Source organism: Haliaeetus leucocephalus, unplaced genomic scaffold (genome assembly GCF_000737465.1).
Source record: "Haliaeetus leucocephalus isolate CR32 unplaced genomic scaffold, Haliaeetus_leucocephalus-4.0 Scaffold730, whole genome shotgun sequence".
Taxonomy (NCBI): domain Eukaryota; kingdom Metazoa; phylum Chordata; class Aves; order Accipitriformes; family Accipitridae; genus Haliaeetus; species Haliaeetus leucocephalus.
The window spans coordinates 504,369-528,150 of record NW_010973166.1 but is presented as its reverse complement, the minus strand read 5'-3'; the positions used below and the strand labels follow the sequence as shown (position 1 = coordinate 528,150).

At 41.2% G+C, this 23,782-nt stretch overlaps 1 protein-coding gene across 2 annotated transcripts in view; it reads left to right on the top strand.

Moving 5' to 3' along the window:
- The window catches only part of XPR1 (xenotropic and polytropic retrovirus receptor 1), a 110,578-nt gene that overhangs the window by 72,903 nt on the left and 13,893 nt on the right, over nt 1–23,782 (top strand). The window contains exons 4-11 of one of the 2 annotated variants that reach the window (XM_010580624.1): nt 5,342–5,565; nt 10,126–10,275; nt 10,689–10,772; nt 11,275–11,356; nt 14,404–14,591; nt 14,904–15,002; nt 19,522–19,687; nt 21,436–21,627. In XM_010580624.1, the coding sequence (XP_010578926.1) occupies nt 5,342–5,565; nt 10,126–10,275; nt 10,689–10,772; nt 11,275–11,356; nt 14,404–14,591; nt 14,904–15,002; nt 19,522–19,687; nt 21,436–21,627 (1,185 nt within the window). Of the gene's footprint in view, nt 1–5,341; nt 5,566–10,125; nt 10,276–10,688; nt 10,773–11,274; nt 11,357–14,403; nt 14,592–14,822; nt 15,003–19,521; nt 19,688–21,435; nt 21,628–23,782 lie in introns of both variants that reach the window. The other variant, XM_010580623.1, reaches the window with a different exon arrangement.

Here is a 23,782-nt window from a genome sequence, read left to right as displayed (position 1 = left end):
TGACCATCTTGATGTGTCCAGCAAGTTTTTAAACACTTAACTCTTTCTTAAACTCTTGCAACTTTCTGGAGTAGATCAGCCAGTACCAGTTTGTCATTGGCTGTGTATAAAATCCTGTTTAGTAAATTGAGTAAAAACTTAATGGTGGTAAGAGTAGGGATTCCTAGGGGTCATATGTCAAAGTGCTACTGTTTGTTGTTTTCCCTGAGAAAGTTTGCTTTCCCATCCTGTGTTTTGAAAATAAGCTTCCGTGTGGGATAATTGGAAATTCGTCCTGTAATATTGCTACAAAAGGCTTAGTAATAGTGTGCTCCAGTTCCACCCACCATTATACTTCAGCTGGTTTTCAGCCTCTTTTGGTAAGGTTTAAAATGGGTTTTCAACTAGAAAAGCATTTAAATATGGATACAATGATGCATTGACTTCTGCTATTTTCTCTTAACACGTTGATTTATTAACTTGGTGCTATAAACAGGCTTTTGCAGCACAATATGGTAGCCTTTTCTATTTCTGATTTTAATCTGGTAACAAAGACAAAGTTGAATTGTGCAAAATATTTTAATAACCATCAGGCGATGACTTTATTGCTAGCTATTTTATTGCTAGCAGAATCTGGGTTGTGAACATGAGAATAGTTGAAAGCATAATAGATGCAATAACTGTGCACTGCAGCTTGCCTCTGTTCAGCTTCCATCTAGCGAAGTAAGTCTCTTATGGGCTGCCTGGGCTCCCTGGAGCAGTGGTGTTTTGCTGTAGCCAGAGTGGGTGTTAGGACAGGGTCAAAGGGCAGTTTGTAGGTAGAAGCGGTATGTTTTATTAGGCCAGCTGGGTTTTATATTTTATAGGCGTTTTTCTACATGTAATTCGTATGTACCTAACTCAGAACAATTGTTCTGTTTTGTTTCCCTGTGAGTTCTTCTGTTTCTGTTCCAGGTCTGAGGTAAGGCTTTTATGCTCAGAAACTTGTCTTACTTTTTTAGTTATATCAGATCCTGTGTACTATGAGCTAGACTCTGTGGAGGAAGTTCTGTCAATTTAGATGCACAATACAGATTATAATTTTCCCTAATGAGCACCTGCTGGCACATGTGCACCCACATATACGCACCCATTCCAGCATTGTTTAAAATGGCATTAATAAATACAGGGTAGGGTTTTTTTCAACTTGCTGTCATTTCAAAAAGTTATGGGAGAGAATACATGTAATTTGAAAATCTCTTGTGATAAGATTAAAATAAGTCTTTTATTCACAGAAGAGTGACGTGACTTTAAGAGCATGGAAACCCTTTATTAGGGTTATTAATGTTAAGCTACATCAAGAAAAGTTCCATCAGTGGTTCCTCTTCTCGATGATGTCAGAAATTTGTCACATCAGACCCTATTGTAACTCCAGGCGTGCGCTGGCTTGGATTATGATCTGGTACATCCTATTTATTATAGGCTTCTTATATGGCTTATTAAGTGCTTGTCTTTACGACAATAAATATTGTCCATTTTCAAGAAAGTTAAGCTTTTCTGTTGCTCTCCGCTTCATTTCCTCATCATCTTTCCATGTGCTGAGGGATCCTTAGTGAGTATTGCCAGGGATTGCCACAGCATGGACAACTCTGTCCTCTCGGGATGGGCTGCTCCCGGACCCCAGCTCCCCTCCAGAGCACTCCGCGTTGGACTGCCTGCTGCAAAATGCCTTTGCCTTTCGCTATGTGCTCAGGTTGTCAGCTCTCATCAAACAGAGCCTTAATTCCCCAGACAGTTATCCCAGCTTGGTAGGAAGGAAAACTGCCATTAACTAAATCTGATTTGATAAACAGTTTGTGATTATTTGAACTATGCTCAAGAAAATCTATAGTCAATTGAAAGAAAAAGGAATAGCAGTAAAATTTTCAGATGGTTCCAGTGGAGGAATGCCTGTTCAAGTGCTAAAGTTTTATTTGTGGCCGGTTTTGGTTTGTGTTTGGGAGTTTCTTAGAGGGGAGGTTTGTTATATTTTAAATTAGCATCATCAGGATCTGCTTGGGCTACTGTTTAGCTAGTAACATTTTTGTGATTAATTTAGCAGCTGGTTTTATTATTTGTAGGGAGCTGTGGCTTTGACTTGGTAAGAAAAATATTGAACATAATATGCACAAGTAGGAAAAGGAAGGAGTGCTAAAAGAGCCTGCCTAAAATGCCCCCCAGCCCTGAGCTGGCTAGCTGTGAGGAGGTATGGCTGTTTCACTACCTCCTGTCTGGTGAAACAGGTTTAGATCACAACCATGACCATGTAAACTGGAACTTGGGGGGAAATTTTACTAGCTCTTTGGCATGATTGTTTGTTTTCATGATCCTTATGTGTGAACTTTTCTTTAAACTTGGAAAATGGAGTAAAAAACCAACTTGAAATTGCATAGCTGAGGTGATAACTCTTTAGACAGGGGTTTTTAGTCAGGATCTAGAAGCATTTTTGGGGTAAAGCTGCTGCTTTATCACAAGCAATTTTGTTGAAGTCTGCATTTGTTGGTTTTAGATTTCTCCTTAGTCTTTGCCATGAGATTACACTTGAACTGAGGACTCGGTGGGCATCAGGTCATGCAAAATGCTGCAACACGAGTGCTTCCAGTATCTAAGTGTATGCTGCTTTTTGCTAACTCTTCTGAGTGCCATACTTCTTTAAAAGTCACTTTTCGGAGTGCTAAATTAGTGATAGTGGTAAATGTCCTTTTAATTATTTTGGAGTATGTTGCAAACTGAGAATTAATTTCTACTCTGCTTTGCTGTTTCCCTAGGCAATTCCCTAGGAGGTTTTAAGAAGAGCAGCACACATTTTGTCTTATTTTGCTTCGGCAATGAATCTTGATGATAAAATCATACCTTAAGAAGATGAAATGATTTGTGGACTGAATAACGAGTCAGTGCAAGAGAGGGGGCAGGAGGGAGAAGAAGGTGGCAGGACTGCCGTTTCTCAGGAGTAGCAAGTCATTATAGGGCTGGCTCAGTTGCCTTTAAAGCCTCATCCTCGGAGGACTGCAGTCCTACCCTATGGATAGAGAGGGCTATATAGAAGACAGCACATGACACTTTTCAGCAGTGCATAATTAAGAATGTTTGTATTTGGAGATGTTGCTTTGCAAACAAATAGGAAAATTGTAGTGGCAGTTCTATAATTATTTCAAAGCATTGTCTTTATTGTCTTATTAGGCTGATGGATTTTAAGATTTTTCTGGACATAGAGACAATGGAACAGTGCTTACAATTGAAAGATGTAAATTTAAACTCTTCCATATTTAATAATTTGATCCAAAAGAAATCTCAGTGTATCACAGATGGTTTAATATGACGTTTTGAATATAGAGACTGAACTTGTGAGTTTTATTTCTATGAAGGCTTTTGATTCTAACAGCTACTCTAACAGATAGATACCTGTTACTTCTTCCCAAGAGAGCTCCCAAAGTGGGGAGAGATTATTGTTTTTTGCAGTCTGACCTTGGGTGTGTTAAGTATTATGTGGTTGTAGGCTGTGGGCAGACAATTCTCACTGACAATTGCCTCTGTTCGGTGGAGTCCTTGCAGCTGTAGAAGTTTTCAGAGAGGAATTGTCCTTTCCTGTCTTTTGAAAAAACCTCAATAAAGTTTATAATCAAGAAAGTTGTAGAGCATTTCAGGCTCTTCTGTACTTGATTTTTCTATATTGATCGCCATTTCCTGTTTGGAGAGGCATTCTTCTGGAAAACATCTTATGCAGAGCACTGTAAAATTATTTACAGAGGAGTTTTGGTCTTAAAATTAACCAGAATTGAATAAGACTGAGGAAGAGGTCAGGATTGCTCCCATAAGAGTAAGTCTTACTTCTGGGGGGGAGCAATTGAGAATTACCATGAAGTTGTTATGTAAGATACTAATGAAGAGAATTAAATTGACAGCCAGGAGACTGCCAGGCAGAGCTTTGGGTCGTGGAGGGACCTTGGGGCTCTGTGGTTTCTGGTGCAGTGGTGTGTGTCCTGTTGGGTGGAGATGGCTCCAGCTTCCAGCCGTCTGCTCCAACACTCTGAACCTGCTCGGTGTCTTCCTGGCCAACGCCAGGTCTGCGATTGTGCTTATCCACAGAGGCGCCAAAGCTGTGACTGAAGCCCTAGAGGGAGAAAAAAGCCTGGAAGGAACTAGTTGTACAGAACAAAGAGAAAGATAATGATGTCAGTTATGCTGGTTTTAGCATAAAAAGATTGTTATTTAGCCAAAAAGATTCTTTTCTGAAAGTACATAAAGCAGCATGTTTAAAAGAACACCTTTTTCATACTTGAGATGTGAGGAAGAGTGACTTGTTCTGAAAACATATCAAAACGATATTTAAACTCAGGTTGACTGTCCTTTTAATCAGCAAGTCATGAGGCAGTGCTGCTAACCTGCGTGAGCCTAAACTGAGGAAAAGAGGGATAAATTATTACAGTGGATCATGTACAGCAGCTAGTAGTGTTGTAACTCCTGATCAAAGCAGAAGCTGTGTTTGTCTGTCACTGGGAGCTTGGCAGAGGGGTTGCATTGCTCTCCGAGTTCCAAAATTCAGCGTCACATTTGAAGTGTGGGGGTTTTTTCTTTTCTTTGATTTTCTTACTGTCATATAAAAAGATAGTAAACACGTAGTAGTGGGTGCACAGATATGAGAAGTGCTTTGCTTACTAACTGTCAAGTTTCATAGTATTGTCTAACAGGTTTTTTTTCCTAATGCTTTTTGTGCATTTGCTTTATTTGAGAAAGGCGAGCAGCTTTCCTTTGCGCACAGAGTAGACGTGTGGTCACTGCTTTGGTATTTGGATGAGACCCTATCTGCCTGGCTGCCTCCAGCTACGGCTCTGCCAGTGTGGGGAGGCCTGACCCTTTGTCCCTGTGCTGGTTTATAGCCCCTAGGTACAGGCAGCAGCTGCGCAGGTTGGGCTTCTTCCATCCGTAACAGGTATTCGTACGGTTCTAGAATGAGCATCTTCTAGAAATCAGATGTGGGGTGGAAGTCGAGAGGTCTGAGTTCATGTGTAATGCTGCTTTAGTCTGTGCTGAAGGGACAGCCCTCCCTTGATTTTGACTATATTAATTAAGACCTGTCTGACATGACGGCTTTTTTTTTTTTTGAGAATGTGTATGTTTTACATAGGGATGCATTAAAACCTTTAACAAGAAGGAGCTTCATAAAAGAGAAATATGCAGAGTTGTTGAATTTAGTGCTTAGTGGGGGAAGGCCATGCAGTAGGTTATTCAATGCAGTGCTTTTTACCTACAGGCATATTATTTGAGGAAAAGGTATGGTGCTTTTCATGGGCTCAGTAGGTAAGTTGCTATCCTCTCATCTGACTTTCCCTTTCTTTGCTAACAGAAAAGCTTGCAGAAGCTCAGCGCAGGTTTACTACTCTTCGGACTGAGTTACAGTCAACTTTGGATGCACAGAAAGAAGCCAGTGGGGCTTCCACGCTGCAGCGGCGCAGAAAGCCGGTCTTCCACCTGTCCCACGAAGAGCGTGTCCAGCATAGGAATATCAAAGATCTGAAATTGGCCTTCAGTGAGCTCTACCTCAGCCTCATCTTACTGCAGAACTATCAGGTACCTGCAAAAAAGGTGGTTTTACAAAGCCCTGTGTGTAAATGTCTCTGTGCTTTGTGTATCCTTGAGTTGCCTTGTTCAAGCCAGTTGTTTATTTTTTTTTTCATTTTGGGGTCCCTAAATGTTACTGTAAGTCAGCACTTCAGAAACGCTCTAAGACTCAGTTTTGAAGTTTTAGAAAGCAGGCATTCTTTATTGCAGCGCTCGGTACACGGGGGATCGCTCCACCTGTCGTGCACACCAATTCTTTCAACAGTTGCGATTATATACAAAATGGATATACATATTCATGATTTTTCCTGGAAATAATCAACATATTAACCTGAATTCTGGGAACTCATTAATATATGTAAACGTCCTTGGCGCAGGCACACTCGAGATCTTTGGTGGTCTTCAGGGGTCCTCTGGTGGTCTTCGATAGTCTTCCTCACTTGTCCCCTACTTGACCCTTTTCTAGTGATTCTGCGCAGTGGGACACTTTACATGTTTGATACAACTTAGCCTAAAGAATGTTCGTTAGTAACTCTACTATCTGTCTTTTCTTGATTTACATTCTTTTGACACAAACTATATTGACACTCTGAGCTAAGTTATCTGAAAAGGGCCTAAGGTTCTTATCTTCTCGGGGAACTGCAAGATTGACCAAAAGTAATTTTCTCTGGCATCTTACACATTTTGCAACGCAGGATTTCTTATCCACCACTAGTCAATATAACAAGGCCACTGTGTTCTTTTCTTAACACAAGATGTAAAAACATCTGGTATCATAATCATGTTTTAAAGAAAAGGCAGATGCCTAGCAGTTAGCAGCGTACATCTTGTTGCTTTCTGTTGAGCTAGAAATGCTAAGCTGACCTGCAGAAGGACCTTCCTTTTTCTTTTTCCGAGCTGGCTGACCCCAGCACCCTTGGCCCAGGCATGTCCAGAACATGAAGTCACATCAGGACCTCCTTCTTCTGCAGTGTGTTGTTCTGTGCAGGGTTGGAGCTGGCAAGTTGGGGAAGCTCTTTTATCTAATATTTGTTAATGAAACTTGAAATGCTAACGTACTGTTTCCTCTTGGTGTTACCGTGGTAGTGACTGTGACCTTGCCATATCAGCATTTCTTGTTAAAACATCCATTAAAAAAAAAAAAACCACCACTGTTTTTAATTCTGTAGGATACAGGCTCGTTTGCCTTGAAGTATGAAAAAAACAAATCCTTAGTTTTACTTGGATTTCTGGCATGAAAGGGCATGGTAAATATTGCAGATGCTGATTTTGTTCCAAAAATCTTGAAACAAAAATCTGAAACTGTTAAGATCTTTTTTGCTGGTCTAGCTCTTTTGGTGTTAAATACTCTGAAGTGCTTTTAAATGTCTTACTGTGAGGGTTTTTAAGTTGTTAAATAAGAATGTTTGAACTTAAATTCACTACATCTGTATTTAGATCTTTACAAGCGTTGTACTGGAGAATTTTACTAAACAAAATTCACCGTAAGAATTACCTGAATACCACTCTGCGGTATGGACAAAACTTAATTCTTCCAAAGTTCTGGGTCTTTGTACCTCTCCTAAAGTGGTGTCTCTGAGCATATGTCCGAAAACCATTTATGAGTTTCTCAGTAAAGCCCTTTGACTATTAGAGAGTTTCTAGTTCAAAATCCTGGGAAAGGTAGAGTATCTGTAGCTTTTCAGGAATGGAGCAAAGCAGTATTACCTGCTGTGATTTCTTCTTTAAAGAAAAGAAAAGAAAGCTCTTACTCTTGGTTATAAAAAATTGCTTCTTAGGCTTGATGAAGAATTTAAATAGGGGATGACATGGGCCATTCCTTTGGAAAATCTTCTTACTATTCATGAGTGAAGAAAGGCTTGCACACTTATATTTTTACTTTTTGCTACCATGAGTCTTGGTCCATTGTATGTATACTAAGTCTTGATGTAAAACCCATCTGGATTTGATAGCTTTCACAGTTTCCAAAAGGAGCAGAGCTTCTTTCTACAACATACCTTGAAAGAGAGAATGAGAAAAATTAATTCAAATCGGTCTTGAAGTTGAGGACAAGAAATACAAGGGCTAAAACAGACATAAAACCAAATCGCAGAATATTAATCTTAATCACTTCTGACCTTAGAATAGGAAAAACTAGGAATCAAGCTCTTAGAGTTTTGGAGAGAAAGAACAATAACCTAGTGGGAAGATGATGTAACCGAGGCCTTCATGTAAGAGGTAAAGTGAAGTCAACAGTGGCATTATAAGTATCAAACTGTGGCTTTGATTAAATGCTGAAGTCTTGAGTTCAGTTACTAAGAAAGGAAAATCCACATGAAGCAAATTCCTCAGTCTTTGCAAAAGCAAATGTTGCATGTGTTCATTCCTAAGGTACACAAACCAAACATCAAGTGAAACTGTAACTTGTCTCCAGGGCAGCTGTTACTTGTTTAACTTACCAATGATTATACTTCTGATAAAATGAATTTATTGTTAACAGTAATATATCATTCTAGAGTGTGTACATGTATAAATAAATCTATTTGAAATATTATGTTTTAGAACAAACAAATCTTGACAAATTAAGTATATAATATTTACTTACATATACTGAATATAATATAGTACATTCATTGAGCAAATAACGGAGGCTGAGTCAGTCTTACTGAGCTGCTGTGCACTTGCCTTGCTGGTGCATTTCCTAATAGGCTTGTATATGGGCAAAGATTTTTGAGTCCACTGTTTGATTCTACATGATCTTGCATTATATTATTGTGTAAGTTGCAGTGTTTGGGTTTTTTCACCTTTAATGACAAAACATGCCATTAGTTGATTCACTTCAGTGGATTCAGTTAGTATCCAGCAGAAATGGAAGTCAGGCTTGGAGAAAGCCCCTTGCCAGATAAAAACATCACGAATAGCAAGAATAGAAAACATTTGACTGCGTAAATGATGTTTGACTGTTCTGTTTCACAGTTCCATCACTTGAGCATCCCTTGTCAGAAGTGCCACTGTAAGCAACAGTGTTTTTATCATGCATTTTGGGGTTGCAGAATTTTTGTAGCCAGAGGATGAAATGCTGCTGGAGAGGCTCTAGGGTGTCTGCTGTAACCATGCCCCGACTGGCCAAGGCACACCAGAGTTAGACTGTGATTGCACACGTGTCAGATAAAGTGATGTTAGTTCAGGCTACAGAAAAATCTCTGACCAAAAGCATAATTTTGTTGTATTTTTTAATTTCCAATTTCTGAAATAGTGATCTGCTTTCCCTGGGGTGGAATGCTGGCTTTTCCAATAGAAAGTAATTGAAGTCTCTTGTCTCCAATAATGCAGTTCATTAATGCATTGGCTTCCTGCTCCTGTCTCCCTAGCCTCATTTCCCCACCTATATGGTAGGGGTCTGGTATTAAATCACTCTAAGCATAATTAGATTGAAAATAATTTCACTGAGTAGTTGGCGCCTCTCCTCAGGGCATTTGATTTTGCTGTTTTCTCTGGTTTTCTTTCCAAGCTTTTACTTGGTTTACTTTCTAAGCTTTTCCAGAAGTGAATCTTGCAATGGTCTTGTCTGCGTTCCTGCTGTTGCTTTAATGAAATGTTGAGTCTTTCAAGTGGTAGTTTCTGTATAATGAAATGCAGGGTTTCACATGCATCTTGTCACAGCAATTGTCTGCAGTGTGATGAGCTTTGCCTATCTCACTTACTGTGCATTAGAACAGTGTTGGGTCAGGGCTCATACATAACTTGGAAATCAGCCATTAATTCTTGTTTTAATGCAGCATTGTGTGCTTATCTCTGCAGACTAGAGAGTTACATCTCCCACATCTGCAAGCCTAAACTAGTTTTGCGCTCATTGCGCAATGTACTCTGTGGAAAAGGATGCTGCTATGGGGATGCACTTGTCTGGATTTAATCTGCAGCATTTAAAAGTTCTGTACAAGGATTTCCTTTCTATAATGCACCTATCTGGAGAACTTGATTTGAAATCAATGTAAAGTTTAAATGAACTAGAAGTCAGTAGCCTAGCCTTTTCAGAAGGTAGAACCCCTTGAAAGATTGGTAATGACTGTGGAAGTTGGGACAAAATATAGTCTTCCTGCAGCTTTATATATTTGTTAAGAGCTCATTACAACTACTGCTAATCCAGAGACAGTTGCCGAGTTGCAGTACCTGGAACGTATGCAGTAAGGAGTACCCAGAGGGAGCGTGTCTTGAAATAACTTCAGGCATACAAGTTTTGAGTATGTCCAAAGGTTATTTGTCTTCAGTGAGGTTTCATCAGGAACATCATTGCTTCTTTTATTAAGGAGGAAAGTGGCAGTGATTTGGCTTTTCAGGGAACATGAGGTTTAGGTAGTTCCCTGCAAGTAAGTTACCTCTTTTTATGCCCCACATTTTTTCTGTTATTTGCAAGGGATATGTGTTACTTCTAATAAAGTGATAATTCAAAAACTTCCTGACAATAGACACAATAATTTTGATTCTTCTTCTTAACTATTCCTTTTTTGCTAGCACTGGAAATACAACTATTTAACTTCCTTGGGAGCTGACTGAGGTTAAAAGCCAGTAACTCTTTTCCCTTGTCTGCAGAACCTGAACTTCACTGGTTTCCGCAAGATCTTAAAGAAGCATGACAAGAACCTGGAGACGACACGGGGAGCAGAATGGCGGGTGGCCGAGGTGGAGGTGGCACCCTTCTACACCTGCAAGAAGATCAACCAGCTTATCTCCGAAACAGAGGTAAAGATGCTAGTCTGTGTACTGCTCCTCTTTTAACTAGAAAACAATGTTTTCTTGCTCACTACTGATTCCTATAACATTTTACCCTCTCTGTAGCTTATATTCTTCACCAAGACAACTATTAATTGATTTTGAAATGCCACTGATTTCTGGCATTGTTTACATAAACTTGTGTATGTTCTCTTCAGCTGGTAACTTTTTGCTCTGAAAAGCTAGTGCAGTGTTAGCTTGTATTCTGTAATAACTTGATGCAGCATGATGAGCCTTTCACATCTTTGTTACTGTGTATTAGAAGAGTATTGGGCCAGGGCTCAAATGTAACTTGGAAATCAACCGTTATTTTTGGTTTTAGTGCAGTACCATGTGCTTATCATTAGAATGAACTTCTGTGATGTGTATCTTTATCTCCTTAGGAAGTGGTGACCAATGAGTTAGAAGATGGAGACAGACAGAAGGCTATGAAACGTTTGCGTGTTCCACCCTTAGGAGCAGCTCAGGTGAGAGATCAAGTTATGTAGCCAAGCTGCTTCTCCAACCTGTCAAGGTGCCAAATTAGATTCAACATCTGAACAAAGTAGTGAAAATAATTGACATGAGCATGTTCCACAAATTGTGAGGTGGGGCATGGTCACGTAATCTGCTTTAGTTCCGGAAGACTTGGAAATAGCTTACTTGCTATTCCTAATGCATGCAGGCAAGGTAATGAAGGGATGAGATAAATAGTAAAAGGAAATTTGTGCTAATAATAACATATCTTAGTGTTTGTGTGGTCTGGAATATTTTTCAAAGGGCATTGAGATGCCCAAGTTCTGTTTCAACACAGCAACAACATACGCAAGAATATTATGCCGCATTTTCCGTTTGAAAAACTTCAAGAGCAAGAGTGCAATCAGGGATCAGAACATTGTATCCCTGATTTTAAATTTACTCTGCAAATTAATCTGACTTTGCTGATAACCTACTTACCCCACCTTAATTCCGCCATTGCTTTGTTCACAGCCTGTACCAGCCTGGACTACATTCAGGGTTGGACTGTTCTGTGGGTTGTTCATTGCACTGAACGTCACTGTCATACTTTCAGGTGGGTATCCTTGGCTGGACCCCGCTGGCTGCCGTACCTTGGTTTGGGTATGTTCTCATCACTTAGCGAGGTCCTGGATCTGAACTGGGTTGATCAGGATATTCTGGGTTAAATCAGCCTGAGTCAGATCACACTGCTGAGAATTATTAGTTCTGCTCAGTAATAGATTGTGGGTTTCTTCATGTTGTGTATGTGGATTTTGGACTTTGAACATATTATGGTTCGTTCTCCTGGTTTCCTTCTCCTTCTCGGAGGGGTATTCTGGAGGTGCAACATCCATGTAGAAAGACAGATTTCTGTTATCGTCCTGTGAACAGACAACCCTTGCCACCTTGAGAGGGGTGCTCGTAGAGCTTAAGTTTTGCATGGTACTGACTCCCTACAGAGAATGAGACCAGACATAGAGCCACGTGAGCACCATGCTACTCAGTACATTTTCATGTAGCAATTTCTAGGATTCCAATGTCTGGTGCCTATTAATGGAATTCATTGAATTGTTCTTGTTGGCAGATTTTGGCAAGATTGTTTAAAAGCTACAATAAATTATTGCATATCTCGGGCCTTGGTTTTATTCTGCTTTGTGCCTTCTGAGTTTGGACTCTGATTAGAGTAAAAGCCATGGTAGTACTGTAGAGTCAGATACAGTGCTTAATCACAAGCAGCTTTACTAATTGTGTGTGTGATTTCGGTAGTGGTGTAACTTGCTTAGCAGTCAGTACAAAGGAAAAGGCTTAACAAATGAACGTATGAGCTCTTGCATTAGGGAAAGCCTATGTCTGTGTTTTTGACTTAAAAGAATTTTTAATCAGATGCTTCTGTAATTGGATCCAGTCATCTCTTGGGATAAAATGTCTCTGTTTGAGAAGCTGTTTGCAGTGCTTCCTGTTTGGTCTTCCTATAGTAGAGGCAGGAAGTTGACCTGTCTGTGTGAAGCGTCTGTTTAACGTGTAGAAGCTGTTCTTTATTCATCGTATCTCTTTTTTTCTGTTACTTACATGTTTGATCTCTGTGGGAGATGCAAATATGAGTGAAGTCAGTTGTGTTTGCTTTATCTCTCAATATTAACAATGAAAAAGTGACACAGTTGAGAATGAATTCATAAAACTTACTGCATCTCTAAAGCAGATGTTACTAACCTAGTGTGAGTAATAGGTATGGTTGTAGCAGCAGACATGGTGCGGTATCTGTACGTTATTTCAGATATTGGGCAAAAACTGTATTCTAACTGCAAAGTGTTTTTTAATTGGGTATTACTTTGCTAACTTGTCTGCTACTTTGACTGAGAGAGGATTTTAGTGTTGGATGGGTAGAATCTGTGAAACAGCATTAGAACATGACTTCAATAGTAAACCACTTCTGTATTGCCTGATTTTAGAACTAGAACAGCAACATTTTACAGACACAAGTTCGTAATACCTTTGGGTCTGTTAAAGGCTGCAAATGCTACAGGTGGATCTCAGCGGGGTGTATGAATTTTGAGGCCTCACTGTTTCTGTATCAGCTTTCCTAGGTGCCAAGTTGAAAGTTCATGGAAATGGGCAGTGCCCTGTCTCTTGTTTGAGAATTAGGCTGTGATGCCATTGGGCTTGTCACCAGGGGCATCTTCCTCTCTGAGCATCTTGTTCAGAGCCTGCGCTTGCCGAAGGGACGAGTTGATCGAGTGTCACGTACCTGCTTGACTGTAGGAGGTGACTTCGCTTGTATTGCGTTTAAGTGGAAACAATATATGAATGGAAAATCTCTTTGCCTCAGGGCTGTAGTACAGAGCCCTGAACTGTGTTCACCTCGGGATGAACCTTTGTCTGGGTGTTCTGTCTCAAATAGCACACAGCACATCTGTCCTATTCTGACTGGTCATTTCTTATTCAATAGTTTTTGGGCTACTCTGTCCTGTTTGGAATCACCTCCCTTGGTTTTGTCTGCTGGTATTTCAGATTAAAATTTGAAATGCTGTTTTTTCAATTTCATGTTTAAGACTCATTTTTTTCAGCTTCTTTGGGGTGTCTGTCATTTCTGTCCAAAATTCAACTCTATTTTGCCTGAACCCAATAGTCTCTTTAATTTTAAATTTTAAGCAACAGTTCTTGAGTCATTGTTCCTTGCACAATTTTCCTCCATAATTTTATGTAGTATAAAGCACAGATGCTGAACTTGTGGAACTTCTTATGGCTATGCTATCTCTGAAGAAAAGTTTGAAAAATTGGCTTGTAATTTAGACATAAAATGTAGACATAATAAATTCTTAGCATCAATTCTGTAAAACTGCATGTTCTTTTTTTCCCCTTGTAAAAGGCATGTGGGTGAGAAACACTCAATGAAACTGAAATTGAGGGTTCAAATAACTGTATTTTATTTGTGCTTTTCTCATAAAACCCATATCGGGCAACTGAGGGACAGTATTTTGCAAAGAGGCTTGTGCTAGAGAAAGCTGCTGCTCTATAAGGCTGCTCATCATTTGAAATTAAGCAAATTTTTTTCCAAAACCCTGAAGACTGAACAAAGGAAGCAACAGGCTTTCCAGTATTGCTGCCTTATGTTGGGTTTTCTGTTTGGGTGTGGCTGGTTGTTATATTGCTAGTTATGAATATGTATTACATTACATTTGCATTGAGTTCAGTGATTAGGTGCAGTTTAGCATTGTTTTAAATGCTGTAATGGTGCTCTTGGTTTTGTGGGGAGCTGACGTATTTGTGTATCTGTCCATTGGGATTTCATCTCCATTAAACCAGAACATTTAAGTGCATATAGTCAAGATTTATGCTAGTGCTGTCCCTTGTGCCTGTAGTGTGAGACAGGGGACTTAAGATGCTGCTAATGACCTGACTACACCAGCTGGAGAGTAAATTTTCCCCAGAATACTCCTAAATCCTCTGACAGGCTAGGCAAAAAGTTCTCCACTTGCTGGAATATGCAGGTGCATATGAGCATACGGTTTTCATGGGGTACAGCCAAACATCTGGGAACCAGCATAAAGCAGTGGAGCACAGCTTTGCTTGGTGACATGACTTGTGCTATCATTAAGGTCATTTCATTTTTGTGTTTGCCAGGTGTGGCTTTTATAGATGGACCAAATGTGTGGCCACTGGTGAGAATCTATAGAGGTGGCTTTCTCCTGATAGAATTCCTCTTTCTCCTGGGTATCAACACATATGGCTGGAGACAGGCTGGAGTGAATCACGTCCTCATCTTTGAACTCAATCCCCGCAGCAACTTGTCCCATCAACATCTCTTTGAGGTAAACAGAATAGATTGTAGGAGTGGTTGAGCTGTGCAGCGTATCAGGAGGATAAATCCTGCACTGTTTCCTGGCAAGGAGTTCTAATACAATTAGAAGAGGAAGTTGCTCAAGTCTAATTAGATTACAGGATTGAGCACTGCTCTCCCTTTTCTTATAATGAGAATTCATTGTAGGTTTCGGAGCTATATTTTCATAAGGTATCTATGTGTTTTTTCTATCTTTCTGTAGATTGCTGGTTTCCTGGGGGTTTTGTGGTGCCTGAGCCTGCTGGCATGTATATATGGTAAATTCACCTACATCCCTATGCAGGTGAATCCACTCATCTTGTATGGCTTCATGTTGCTTTTTCTCATCAACCCCACCAAAACCTTATATTACAAGTCCCGGTTTTGGCTGCTGAAACTATTGGTAAGTCTCAAACTTGATTTAAATAAATAATTTTTTTTTTTAAATGCTGTAGCTGAGCAGTAGCAGTTAAGTATATACAAGTGTCACTAATCTTCAGGAAAGAGGGATGCTTATACCACTGTGTGTTCATAGAGCAGACCTGATAAAGTATTGACTGCAAATGGTTGTTGAGCATGTGTTTACAGAAGCAACTGCTTGTCTGTACCAGTCTATCATTATCTTCATATTGCAGATAGCTACTTGTTAATCTTTCTATAGACAGCTGTATACATACTTTTGCACATACAGAAACACTCTGGTATCTTTACTTGTTTGTTCCTTACTGTAGAGAAACAGTTTGATTAGGAGTGCTAAGACAAGGCTGCATGGATGCTCCTCAGCCCAAACTGGGTGAGCACCAACATTGAGAGGGTTCACTGATGGAGGGGGAACCTTTGCAAAGGTTACTGCTTATAAAATTATGTTTGGGGGGGGGGTGTCAGCAAATCTCTTTCTGGTCTTAAACTATTTATTTTAGACCCAGCTCCTATTTTCCAGGTAAGATAAGTCTGGTAAATTGAATGTAAATATGTGTGCTACTTCAGTGTTCCAGTTATAGGTGGAAGCTCCAAAAGAACAGTTTTCAAACTTGTTGGATGGCTCATCAGTTTCTTCCCAAATGGCTGTTTCACACATTCATCACCACCCTGTATGCCCTTTTAAAATTGACTTTAATCAAGTGGGTTCCCTTGATACCTTATTCTTGCTGGAACTGCTCTGAGAACATTGGGCGGAAGAGGATTTGGCTGGCTGGCGTTATTCGTAGAATCATTTTAATGCCAATTAAAACAATTAACTTTATCTGGAACATGACAAAGATGAAACGTAGAATCGTGCTTCAGGCATGTGTGTGCAGGTATACACACAGCCAGTTAACCTCTGTGTGCTTACCTCTGTGATTTGATTTGCTAGCTTACTTCTATTTCAGTTTCTTCCTTTTCTGCCTTCCAGCATTCAGCCATCTCTCATAGATGTACCTTTAGTCCCAAGCCTCATTAGTCTTACTGCTGTCCCTTGGTGCTAGGGGAAGCACTGGAAGTGATCTAACCATATTAGCAATATCTGTGCTAATTTACCTTAATATCTTAACAGGGTAAGATTCTCAGTCTTCACAGAGCTCTTGGGCAGTTTCCAGGACCTACTCAATCCCAGCTATCTCTAGGCTATGCTGCAGTCTGCCATACAGCCATACCTTTGAGTGTGTCAGAGGCCAATTCATCCCAGGGTCTCCTGGGGAAAAAAGCTTCATCAAAATGCAAGATCGCCTTAATGGTGGAAAAATGACACAGTACTTCTGACTGTGTTATGCGGAAGGGGGAAGGGGAAAAAAGAGGCCAGACAAACCACATAAAGAGTAGCTGTTAGGCTTTTTCTAATTTTTATTGTGTGTAATTGGCTGGCTGGGTGTATTTTATTTCTCCACGCAGTTGCCAGCAGCTATCTGGGTGAAAGGAGGTTTAAATAGTGCAATTCTTAACTGTGCTGTTCACGTAAATTTTGGTTTGGTGAGTGTTTTTCTTCACATGCTTGATATGTTTCATTTCCAGCCAAAATGAAGTCTGACATATCAGGTGTAGCAGAGCATTACCGGCACCTTCAGTTTTTCTAGAACCAAATCAGGAGCATACTTCAGTGTGTTGTAGCATTTCCTGATGGATCTGGGAGGCTTACTGCATCCACCCGTGATCATGAACAACTGCTTGTTGGTACTTATGAGTGGGATCTCTTTTGATGTTCCCTGAGGGACTGCAAGTTACAGCTGAATTGATCTTCCTCCGAGTGAAAAAATTTAGTTAGTAAGTTTAATTCCCATGCCAGGCTCTTCTTTCTCACCTGCGTGCTTAGGCGAGCATTCTTTGCACCTTTGCTGCCAGATGAGAAGCCCATGAGTGCACTTGTGTAGGCTGAGGAGAGCAGCTTGCCGGGTGGAATCGGATCTGAGCACAGGGGACAGCACAGTGCCTGCTTGCCCACGCTCTCCGCAGGGTGCCAAAATGGTGAAACAACTGCAGGGAGCCTGTCTGAGAGAGGTGAAAATCTAGGGAGTGTTTAGCTCCAGCTCAAATATCTACCATCTCAGCACTTACTAAAACTGCAGTAATCAGCACCAGGGAGTCTGGGCTCAGATTGTGGAACTGTTGATACGTAATTGCAACCGATTACGTGAAACTGAGGTTCAAGTCCAGCTTTTGGTATTTTGTGACTTTATTCTTGTGGCCCATCTTCTCCCGAGGATGTTGCAGACACTTCTCAGCTGGGAAGCGAGGAGTTGCCTGTGGTACCTGCCAGCAGGCAGTGCCCTCCGCTGCCAGCACCCTCTGGCAGCTGGGCTGCAGCTCCAGCTGTGCTCGGACAGCCTGCGGCAGCAGCCGGAAACCGCGGTGCCTGACATGCGGGGTTGGAAGGGTTCAAATGGCAGCTCGGGTTCTTGAAGGTAGTTGACTGAGATGCCAGTGCCTTAGCTAGGTCGTGGACGTATATGCTGATGCCTCGTCTGCTGTAACCTTTGGGTGGAAAGCTTCTACTCTCTTAAAAATTTTATGCTGTCATCTGACAGTGCCTAGGTGTCTCTCCCTAAATTAAATAACAACATGGATTTTATTAATTTCTTCTTTTTTCAGGGAGACCTGTCTGTAAAGCAGTTTTCACATTTCATTTGTTTTAGTTAGTCTTTGTTTATGAAAAAAAAAAAGTCTATGATGAAATGGGTAAAGATAGTATCAGGGAGTGTTGGTAAAATGGAGGAAGGACCTTTGAAAGAGAAGGCTGGTGTGGCTTCTCTGACCTCTGCAGAAGCTGTTCTGCAGCTGGACGGCTTTGAGGACAGACCTCCCTAATGGCTGGCCCTGTTTGAGTCTTTGTAATAGGTGCTGTCCTATGTGAGCACAGTGCTTTCTAGGTCAAGATCCATATCTGCTTTATGCCGCTAAGTCTTAATCCCCTATTTGGCTTTGAAATTTAGGACCAGAGTCTTAAATTGGCATTACAAGCTGATGGGAATGTGTCAGTCCTTTCCCAGGTTTCTGTAACTGTGCACCCTTCAGGTTAATAAAGAGAGCAATATAAAAGATCAGTGTTAGTCTGTGCTTTCATTAATTTAAAGGTTCATAAATCTCTGAACTACCGGATGGTGCTGGTGCTGTCTCTTTGACAAATTGGCCGTTAGTAACTATAACTAACTGGGTAGAGAGAGTTGTAATCAAAGGTAATGGACCATGAAAACTGTCTGGTTTGAAAGTAGCAAAACTGCTGTTAAGGCTTAGAGAGAAAGTGGACTGCAATTGAGGGGGAGTCTAATTGACAGTCAATAGGATTTCCTCAGCCCTTTCTTTAACTCTTGCCCTGCTAGAGGCTTTGGCAGATCCAGCAGTAATAATCGTCACTTTTACAACTTCTAACACCGAAGAACTACTAATGTGTTAAGTAAACTGAGCCATGATCAGACTAATGGCCGTGCTGAGGGTCTTGTCGTGGTTTAACCCCAGCCAGCAACTAAGCCCCACGCAGCCGCTCACTCACTCCCTGCCCACCCCCCCCCAGTGGGATGGGGGAGAAAATCGTGAAAAAGAAGCAAAACCCGCGGGTTGAGGTAAGAACGGTTTAATAGAACAGAAAAGAAGAAACTAATAATGATAATACTAATAAAATGACAACAGTAGTAATAAAAGGATTGGAATGTACAAATGATGCGCAGTGCAATTGCTCACCACCCGCCGATCAACACCCAGCCAGTCCCCAAGTGGCGATTCCCTGCCCCCACTTCCCAGTTCCTATACTAGATGTGATGTCCCATGGTATGGAATACCCCTTTGGCCAGTTTGGGTCAGGTGCCCTGGCTCTGTCCTGTGCCAACTTCTTGTGCCCCTCCAGCTTTCTCTCTGGCTGGGCATGAGAAGCTGAAAAATCCTTGACTTTAGTCTAAACACTACTGAGCAACAACTGAAACCATCAGTGTTATCAACGTTCTTCGCATACTGAACTCAAAACATAGCACCGTACCAGCTACTGGGAAGACAGTTAACTCTATCCCAGCTGAAACCAGGACAGTATATAATCTAACTGACATGAAGTGTGAGGGAGAAGTTAAGTGTGGAAAATGTCAATAGATATGACAATGCCTGAAAGAAAGCAGTGATCAAAATGAGGAGCAACAGGAAAAACAGAGCTGTGTAGAGCTCTTACACAGAGACTGGGAGTTTCTGGGAAAGAGCTCAGCTGGAGGAGACTGGGCTCTTCTGCCAGTAAAAAAACCGAAAAGGTGGGGGGACATGAACCGTTGCCTGCAGGAGGAGGAAAGCAGGAATGTTATTTGTACTAAAAGTGAGGAGAACAGTTATCTTTTTGTCAGCAGGAGCGAAAGGTCAGCAATAAATCTTTGAGCGTTTCTGTTATTTCCATATTTGTTCAACGCTGTGATGTCCTGTCACTGCATTTAGATGTCTTTGACACTGTCATGAATTACTGTTTTTTTTCCTGACAGTTTCGAGTGTTCACTGCTCCCTTCCACAAGGTAGGCTTCGCAGATTTCTGGCTGGCTGATCAGCTCAACAGCCTGGTTGTGATACTCATGGATCTGGAATATATGATCTGCTTCTACAGCTTTGAGGTTCAGTGGGAGGACAATGCTGGACTTCTGGCAAATACAGGTAGAGTAATGCTGGCAATCCAGGCTAACACGATCAAAATGACCTGAAAAACACTGAGCGAGGCAACTTCATAATCATCTATCTGTTTTGAAGAGGGCTACCAATGACATAGGAAATTGAATAATTGGCATTTCTTGTAAACACAGCATTAGAGAGATTCTGCCCTTTCTTACTTCTATCCAGAGAAATGGAATTTCACATCCGTGTTCGTTTCCTAATCCAGTCATTTGGCCTGACATGTATATTCATCAAAGAATTTAGACACAGCACTTCTTGATTGGAAAGAGAAATCCATTTTCCTGGTATTGTTGTTTTATTTCATAGTGGTTTAACCATATAAATGCTTTTAGCCCGTTCCTGTTCCTCAGCATGAAAATGAGTTGCATGAGCTTGTTAACCACAATGTTCTGTGCTGTAGCCTGCTTCTTACAGGCTCCATCACAGTACCCTAAAGCAAAAGAGGATGGAGAAACTTCCTCAGAGCTTGTTAGTGCCACCTCTTATTCAATTAGAGTTGATGCTGTGATGCCAGGGTTGTGCGTGCTCTGCTTCTTCTCTCCTTTCTAGCCAGAAGAGCAGCAGAGTTGGCATATGAATTTTGACTTTGGCCTTCCCCGTGGCAAAATAGTACCTGTCTCCTCCTGGATCAGGCTGTTGTCTTTCCATTTTAAGCAGTGACTGCTGGCAAATCGTGTTGTCTGATGATTTTGACACTCGCTGAAAGAATTTGCAGTATGCTTCAATAAGCATCAGTGTTCACTTTGTTATTCCAATCTGTCCGATCTTTCTCTTCCCTTTAAGATAGTGTTGCAAGTAACTAAATATTTATTTATTAAAAGTAAAAGTAAAATAAATAAAGCAACTGAGTGGATAACAACTTGTCCTCTTCCAATCCAAACAGTGGAACGATAGTGCAGTGCTTTGGCATAAATATCAGCTAGTAACTTGTCTCCATTAGTCTGAATAAGAAACAAATGTTTGTTAGTCAGTGGGGTGTTTGGTTTAGATGTGCTGAGCGAGACAGCGTAAGAATATGGCATGCTTGGGGGTTCCAGGCAAAGCTGGGGTTTTCCTGGTCATTTCCTTAATAAAAAGAAGGCTTTCAAACATCAGGGGTGTGACACAATGTCATGTTGGTGTAGCTGCCTCTCACCCCAGTTGTTTAAAAAAAACAACAAAACAAACAAACAAACCCAAAACACAAACCAACAAACCAAAACCCAAACACATACGAAAATATGTTTTTTCCTATTACAATATACAAGAAAAATGGGTCAAGGACATCTTAGGCAAAGTAGCCTTTTTGAGCTGTCCTATGGAGTTTGGGAATGCTCTCCCATTTATGCACAAAAATTCAGTGTTGAAGGCCTTTTGTAATTCCGTCCTTAATTTGATGATTCACAGTACTGCCAACAGCACAAAATAAATTTAAAAATAGATTATTTCTAATCTTCTTGCATGTTAATTATACTGGCAGCAGTGAAAGAGTTAGATGATGATCTTTCTGGATGTGTTATTGATGTCATGTCACCTGAATACCTCCAAGGTAGAATAAAGGGCTTCAGGATACTTTCTGGTGATGAGCTTCTCGCTGTTCTGGATGTGCATGTGCATAGTTTGTGTGCCTAAGTGTGAGACATTGATGGGGAATTGCTCTCATGTCAAGTGATATTACTCTTACAGAAAGGAAGATGATAGGAGTTCTTAAATGTACTAACTCTTTGTACCTGAAACTTTTTTTTTTACAGATAATCAGATTTGTTACAGCTACTCCTACGGAGTGAGAGCAGTTGTCCAGTGCATCCCTGCTTGGTTGCGATTCATCCAGTGCCTGCGCCGTTACCGTGATAACAAACGGGCCTTTCATCTAGTTAATGCTGGAAAATATTCCACCACCTTCTTCGTGGTGACATTTGCAGCCCTCTACAGCACTCACAAAGGTATTGGTTATTTCGGAAAACACTTGCAAGTCACAGGATTTGCTTTTTACAAGGGAGAAGCTCAGAATTTGGCATCCCATTGAAGCATGAACTTTTGTCTTTTGGCACCTGTGAAACATCTCGGTGGAATGGCAAAGGCCTGCCTAGCTTGCAAAGAGCATTTTAAGATCTTCTTTTAGGTATTTTTGGCATACCTGGTCTGTTTAGAACTGCACTTTTGGAGTGAGAGAGAGAATTTTCAGGTTTCTCTCTCAAAAGGAGAAAACTGAAATACCTGTCAGTTTTTTCTGTGAAGGGAGGCTGAATGGGAGATGTATAAGGAAAGAGGTAACATAGGAAATGCTTCTCCCTTGGCGTTCATGAATAGCTAACCTGGATCATCTAAATAAAGTCAGTTCATCATTCCTGAATGTGGGGAGATGTGCACAGTGCCGGGAAAATGCCCTCTCTGGATTTTCCTGTGTTTTTTTAATCCATGTTTTTGCTGCAGCTGGTAGGGAGTTGTTTCCAATCCATTTAACTGCAGATTGAGCTCTGATCCCTCAAGTTCCCCATCTCCCTGGAAACGACAATTACTCGATTCTGCTCCTGTTCTGAAGGAAAAAGCTTTTAGTTTCTGCACTTCAGGCAGTCACCCTGCCTTTCATTGTTCTGAAGTCCTAAAAGCTGTATTCTTTCTTTTGAAGATATATGCCTTCTGTATCTCCAGAAATTAGCAACTGCACACACTCATGAGCCATTATCGTGAAATATGGTTGTGGTGGGGCAGGCAGAAGTGTTCAAGGCATGCTCCTAGTTAACATGCTGGCTTTTTGGAGGGGTGGCAGGGTTATTAGAAACCTTCATGTGGCCAAGAAATGGCTGTTTTGACATAACTGGGCCTGAAGTCACACCAATAATGTTTCTTAAGCCTTGCATTTTAACAGCAGAGAAGTGCGTTGGTGCAAGCTGGCTGAAGGCTGGAAGTCGGGCGCTCTGTATCTGGAGGTACATGGAAACCTCGTGTGGGAGCATCAGTGGTGGATACAGCGCCTGGCCCGTCTGTGCATCTCCTCCCCGCTGCTGTGTCCCCAGAGCTTGTTCCCATTTTAACTTGTTTGCTCAGTGACATTCTACAGCTCTTCAGTTCCAGCCCTGCAGTCCAGTTAGTCACTGCCGCCAAACCCCGAGATGAGACAAATACAGATTGCCTGGCTATAGTCACTGTTTATATGCTTTTATATACAGTGCCTACTTTGGGGAGGCTGACTAATGCTTCTCTTTCCCAGGGGGACACTCTGGCAGAGCCTTCTGTGGGAAGGTTGGGGTAGGTTTGGAACCAGAGAGGAAAACCAGCATCTGTCAAAATGTCCTGTTGAAGAATTTGACCTCTTTCTACTCCCCTTGAAGTTTGCATCTGTGCCAGTACCACTGACCCTTGTTCTCGTTGCTGCCATACATAACTGTTGTCTGCTCTTCAAGTCTGGCAGGGAGTGGGTTGTAATGAGGTGTTTACGAGCCAGGCACGGGGCTTGTTCCAGTTGCTGAGAGATGTTTGTGACTCCCAGCTTTTGTCTGTCCGGTTTTGTTAGTGCGACTCAATAGCACGTAGTTGTTGGTATTGAAAAAAATTTGGAAGCTTCATGGCCTTTGGAAATGACATGTTAGCACAGATTTTGTAAATGTCACTGGGCCTGGGCTTGTAGCTATTTTTCAGAGTGCTGCCTAAAGACCTTGCCGTGTCTTCCTCAGACCTGTAGGCCCATTCCCATCCTGCCATAAATGCACTTTCTAATATGCTGTACCTGTTCAGAATCCCATTTTATCAATGTGCTTTACATAGTTTCCCAGTTCTTTCTGAACTTGGAATCAGATGGTCTATCATCAAGTTGTTATGATGTTACTGTTGAAAATAGATGCACTGCTCGCCCACACCTTCTCTGTGTCTGCCTAAGGATAGCAGAGACAAACACTGATCCCTTACCTACCAAACATCTGTTGGGGGCTAGCCGCTTGCTGTTAAGAAAGCAAGCACTGCCCAAAACAAGTGTCAAATTGGTCAAGATCCTCGTTCCTTAGACCTGCTCTAAATTGCAGTAAGTAAGGAACCTGTTAATTGCTGTCGTAACAAGGGTTTTATTTAAACAGCCTTTCATGCCTGTGTTTGCAAGCCTAT